At 43.0% G+C, this 6000-nt stretch overlaps 1 protein-coding gene across 1 annotated transcript in view; it reads left to right on the top strand.

Annotated features, from left to right (window-relative positions):
* The first annotated feature begins 5619 nt into the window (after positions 1–5619).
* The window catches only part of LOC137899946 (gamma-aminobutyric acid receptor subunit beta-4-like), a 30741-nt gene continuing 30360 nt past the window's right edge, over positions 5620–6000 (top strand). The window contains exon 1 of the mRNA XM_068743978.1: positions 5620–5699. Coding sequence (XP_068600079.1) covers positions 5620–5699 — 80 coding nt within the window. The remainder of the gene's footprint in view (positions 5700–6000) is intronic.

The following is a 6000-nucleotide window of genomic DNA, read 5'->3' as shown; positions in this document are numbered from 1 at the left end:
TTTCTGTATTGAACATACAACTGAAGGCTGTTTGCATTAAGCTTTGACATTTGAATTTTATGCAAAGCTGCGATGTGATGCAAATAAGGGCACTACATTAGTTACCCTTTTTGCCTAGAGGATAAGACTTACAGCTTAAAGCCATCCACGGTGTGACAAACGCTAACGCTGAAGATATGAAGCATGATACTCACACGTGCAAAAGCACTTGCATTTAAACTCCCTGTCAAGAGGGGGAGAAGAGGGATGCTGATACTGACTGCAGACCTTGCTACATATATATATATATCACAGATGTGCTGTTTTCATATTGATAAACCATTGGGGATATTAACCTCGTTCCAGACCTTTACAAACATTTAATCAATTATTTTAGTTCTATCAATAAAAGGCTGCGGAGGTCTAGTTAAATATGTAACACCTGAAGTGCTCTATAAATGAAATGCAATGAGAGGTAAGACACAGAATTACAGATTTGCATTGTTTGTTCATCATCAATAGCTATTTAGCATTAAATATTGCGCCTGACCCATGCTAATTTTGGAGCCCGTTGTGGCCGTTTGAGAGATGCACTACCCCGGTGTGGAGGACAGAGGCGTGTTTCAGGTCAGTTAGATCCGCGCTGCCTGCGGGGGTGGGGAGCCTTTCATTTCCTCACTTTGAGAGACGGATAGGTAGACAGGGTGTCGTGCTGCTGGTAGGCTGTGAGCTCTGTATTACATGTAACTGCACCAAACAACAGAGTGACAACGATCTTGCCAGCAACAGCGATGTCCACCCTTTTGCTTATTCTGATGAGTATTACACCCTGAAGTCAAGCTTTCCATGTCATCATTATTGATCTTTTTAAAAAACATGTATTTTGTGTCTCCTCATCTTCTTTAATATCTGTGATTTCTATCTTTTTTTTTTTTTTTGTCATGTTGCTCAGTTTTGTGAGGCAACCCTGTGCAATATGTCACTCATGCCAAGCTGAGGTGAAGCATCGCACACATTTGCCATGCTTTCATTGATACTGTGTGATGCAGCAGATAGAGGATAATGACCAGCAATGCATGTGAGGCAGAGCGCAAAGCACTAACACTGGCATGCTGCTATTCTGTGGTTTGAGTGTAAACAGCGTTCCTATTTAAATTTGGAATATTATAATGCGGTTCACCCTAAATAAGCGACACAATACACTTTGATTGGGATTTCACAGCTACAATTGTCAGGTTAGCTCTTTAGAGCGTGCACCCTTAAATCCTGCAATCTCATCGCTGCCGTGAAAGAACGTCGAGATGCACACTGAAGTTGAACCTTCATTTTCTCACAGCTTACTGTTCTGCGAGAGACGCAGGGGAGGCGGGCTCTGTGGTCTGTGTATGGATCATGAAGCAACGCTGCTCAGGGATTCCCCCCTACCTAAGCATTTACATTAGAATATCAAACTTAGACGAGTCGACCGTTCTAAAAGAAAGAAAGTGAAAAAAGCAGCGACAGTTTAGCACAAATTGAAGCAAGGCTATTTTTTTTATCATCTGCAATTGATATTTGTGTTTGAAATTATTCAGCTAGTGACGAGCGGGACATGATGCATCAGTGAAAACATGTCGGTATGCATTCGCCTTCATGCTGTAGCAGCTCAGCCGTCATTTAAGGCCTCTGAGACGGGCTAAATGTTGACACACACACCGCATTGATGGGGTATTAACAAAGTGTAAATGGTCTTGAGTGTGTTACATGCACAGATCTATAATACCCCCCCCCCCCCCCCCCAAAAAAAAGAAATCCCCCTAAGTTCTCACCTGATATAAATGTGTCCATGTCATTCCTTGTTTGCCGTCAGTGCTCTGCTCGGTCTCGTGGTTAAATCATTTCGGTTTACCCTTTGGAATCTTGACTGACTTTGTTGCCATGGCAGCAGCATGCTGGGACCTTGAATGGCTTTCATTGTCCTGTTGAAGTCACATCACCTTCTCGCCCCCGTCTCGTAAATCAAGTCTGACTTTACGCAATGCATGAAGGATACAGGTCGTCAAGTTCGCCATCTCCCCAGAGTGGACTCTTGGCCTGCTTCTCCAAACCGGGGTGACACAGCAGTGATGCTGAATGATTCAACGCAGTGAGGGAGACTCCTCTCACAGCGACCGTGCACCGGATGCAGCTGCTTTTCAGCCTCGTCGTTGCAGACTGCAAACGAAACCCTCCGTATTCTCTCGTCAAAGGGTATCCCGCAGCACCGTATAGCTAAGTGTGTGTGTCCCACCCCCCCATTAAGCCATCCGCTTTTTATGAAACAAGACAAAATCACTGACAAAAGATGATGAAGTTGAATGAAGGGCGCAACACTGAAAGTTCCCTGAACGCACCACGATGGATGTATCATCTGTTACTGGGAGTCGATTTGGTTGTTTGACAGAGATGAACAGCGAGAGAAACGGGGGGTGACCGGAGGGCACCAATGCATAAACCATGCGATACTATTTATATCAGAGGAGCTGGGGTGACCCAGTAACTCACACATGTTACGCAACATAGGATTTGAGCAACAACAAAAAAAAAAATAGCATGAAACACGCACATCTCAGGGGCTTGGGTCTCCTTGCTATGGAGACCAATTAAAGTTAATTGCAGTACTGTAATCACAGCGTGAGCTTGGACCAGGCGGACCCCGAGACTAAAGGGGAGCCATCCAGCGTACTGTCACACTGTTCTATTTTAAACTCCAGTATTGTACCAACCTTCTTCTCTACTCTCACTAATAATCCACATGTACAGTAGAACTAGACAGTTAACACCTTTGTGATGCATTGAAAATACAAGAAGTGGAAGAAATATAAAGCGGGAGCATGGAAAAAAAATGAATGTGCTTCTAAGAGTGGCCACTTGAAATGGTCTCTTTTACAGCATTCCAGAGTCGGATCTACTTCAAGTAATGATGACTGTTTAACGGTGAAGACAACAACACCCATATTTATTCATCATCATCATTAAAGTATGCCTTGATTGAGTTGTTTCTATAGCAACACAAATATGACATAGTGTGTCTTTAATGGTTTAGTTTCACAAAATCATATATTCCGTCTTATTCAACAAGTTTATGTCACAGTTGTCAAGTGCATTTTTTGGATTTTGCTTTCAAAAAAGAAAAATAAATGTTGACAGTTCGAGATTATTTATTTATTTATTAATTTATTTGTTTTCATTTATGAATTTTCATTTACTTAGCAATTTGTCATTTCTGGCATTACACTTAAAACTATAGACGAATTATTGATTACCGGTAATAGACAATGCCTGTAATTTTCCAGCATTTTGTATGGAAAAATACAAACAGAAAAGTACTGAAAAAAGATGGGAAATTTGGACATGTGTTTATTTATTTAAGTTTCTTCTCCAGTAGGTGAACATTGAGATAAGATTCCGTTTCCAACAGCTGTTTCCAACGTCTCAACTAACCTTCTACACGGTTTAATTGCCTTTTTTATTAAACAGGTTTTTTTTTCAAGCTATAAAAACTCACAGGTAGAATTATTCTCTCAGTGTGGCGGAACAAGGATGAACTGTTGAGGCCAGTCTGTATTACACAGTATATCATGCAATGTTAATTGCTCACCAGTGGCAGCCAGGCCATGGTCAGTCACGGTGCCCTTGATGCTCGGTACAGTATATAATTGAAATGGTTTTCCATTGAGATGTCCTCAATGTGTCATCGCCATCCTTTGGAGGATTTAAGAGATAATTGATCTTTTTGCAGTGCAAAAAAGGCCCAAACACGATTGCATTTTTTAAAATATCAGTCACACACACAAAAAAAAGAAAAAGGTTGTCCACACCGGTGAAAATTCATACACAGACCTGTTATTGAATGCATGTGAACATGACAATGAATTATGAGGACAATGATGATGATGAATGTGATATTCCTTGACGTTACACATTTCTGTTAGAAATATAAATGCTGTTTTCTATACTTATCTAACAGAAATGGCTCCATGCTACATCGGCTGCTGTCTACTTCTGCCCAAATGACACCACGTTGGTGGCAGCATTGGGTCTTACTCCTTTAAATGAGCCTTTGCGCATAGCCTTCACCACAACTGCATCAGTGCTGGCTGGGTTGCCTAGCAACTGGACAGTACAGAGATCCCTGAAGAAAGCCTCCTCCTCTGTATAAAACACAAGCTCGTGTAATAATGCTTGAATTGTGATGTGCGCGTTTGTAATTTCCAGTGTTCAAATGTCAAAAAACGAAATTAAATAGTGTTGAGGAATGAAACGTATGAGAAGTAAGTTTTTTTTTTTTTAATAAGTACGTATTCACATTATACGCGCGCGCGTGTCCGTGCGTTGGCTGATGGTTGTACAAGGACGGCGTGCGCGTCTCCTCGCCTCGTGCATTTGCGGGTGAGTCCCCCCCCCCCCCCCCCCAAAAAAAAGTGGAAGAATTGCGTGAAAACGCTCCGGCGAACAGTCGCAGCATCCTAATGGCGTTCCGAGCGAATAGAAAACGCAGCGCATGAACAGCTTGTCGCTCAGGAATTCACCTTAGGTGCCCCCCCCCCCCTCCCTCCTCCGATATGATATTATTATTTTATTTCTAATTACCGAAGCACAGGAGGCACGAAGAGACAGGAGTTTCTCATCACGCCTCATCGGACTGTTGATTCTCTGTCATTTGTTGAGCGTCTCCAGGAGAGGGACGCGCGGATCCCAACAACGTGCCCAAACGCCATTTAAACGTCGGCCAGCGGAGGCAAAGTGGACTTCCCAGACCGGTTTGCATCCCTGACGCGAAACACCGGCGCTCGGATGCGCGCATCGGCGTATTACGGGCCATCCATATTTCTCGGCATCTAATTTTTTTTTTTTTTTTTTTTCAGCAGAGGAGTTGATAGAGCCTTTTGCTCTGACGTCTGCATCAGATATTACCCAGCGCTTTTTTTTTTTTCCAATGTGCGTTTTCCCCTCAGTGACTTTGCGCTGATCTGCATCATCATCAGCGGCAGCGGCAGGGAAAAAGAAAAAGAAAGAAAGAAGGGAATGAAGATTTCATTTGTGTCTTTTTAACCCCCCCCCCCCCCCCCACCACCTAAAGCCGATCAGCGGTTCCTGCTCGAACAGAACATCTTTTAACAACATCGCGTTGTGGAAGAGTCTGGCGCCGGCGCGCCGCTGGAACCATGCCTCTTCTGCAGATTTGGACTGGGAAATTTCATCCACCAATTTGATCATCAAGAGGCTGCTGCTCGGCCATTCGTGCCCGTGTTTGTGGGTTTTTTTTTTTGAGGGGATGAATACTTGTCATTACTTTTAAAAGTATTGTGTGTGCTGCTTTTTTTAATTTATTATTATTATTTTTTAGCAAGATGTCTGATCTTCTGGTGTTGGTCGAGGGGCTCTGTGACCTGCACGGATTTCCATAGCTGGGGAGGGAAACAGTAGGGGCCAATTACGTGATTATTTTAATTGAGAAGCCTGTTTTAATGAGGACATCGCACGCGTGTCGTCGCAGACTATTGCATTTGACATTTTTACAGGCAATTATTTTGTAATTGCCTGTTTTTACTTTGTGCGTTTTCTGGCGGACCGGTGGACTGGCTGGATTATAGAAACTATAAATCAGGATTTGTGGAGATGTTGGGTCGTCAAGAAGATACATTATGTGGATTTTTCTCTGCTCTGGCGGCTTTGTCCTTCTTATGCTTTGTTCAAAGGTAAGAAAACGTCGTTTAAAAAACAAAACAAAAGCAAAACAACAACCAGAAAACCTTCCACACCATCAGATCATTAATCGCGATTAATGATCAATAAAAGCCAGAGATGTGGCAAATCGCATTAACGCCGTACCCAGGCCTCCTTATTAGGGGCATTGATGCCGATATGTGCGTCTAATAGACGGCGCTGTGGCGCGCGCAAGCGTAAAAACATGCGCGTGCACTGTATAAAGCTTATTGTGAAACGCAATCTACCCCCGATATGAAAATGGGGATGCATGGTCTGTGTGCGCGTAATGGA

This window comes from Brachionichthys hirsutus, chromosome 10 (assembly GCF_040956055.1).
Source record: "Brachionichthys hirsutus isolate HB-005 chromosome 10, CSIRO-AGI_Bhir_v1, whole genome shotgun sequence".
NCBI lineage: Eukaryota > Metazoa > Chordata > Actinopteri > Lophiiformes > Brachionichthyidae > Brachionichthys > Brachionichthys hirsutus.
This window is presented reverse-complemented; position numbering and strand designations above follow the sequence as displayed.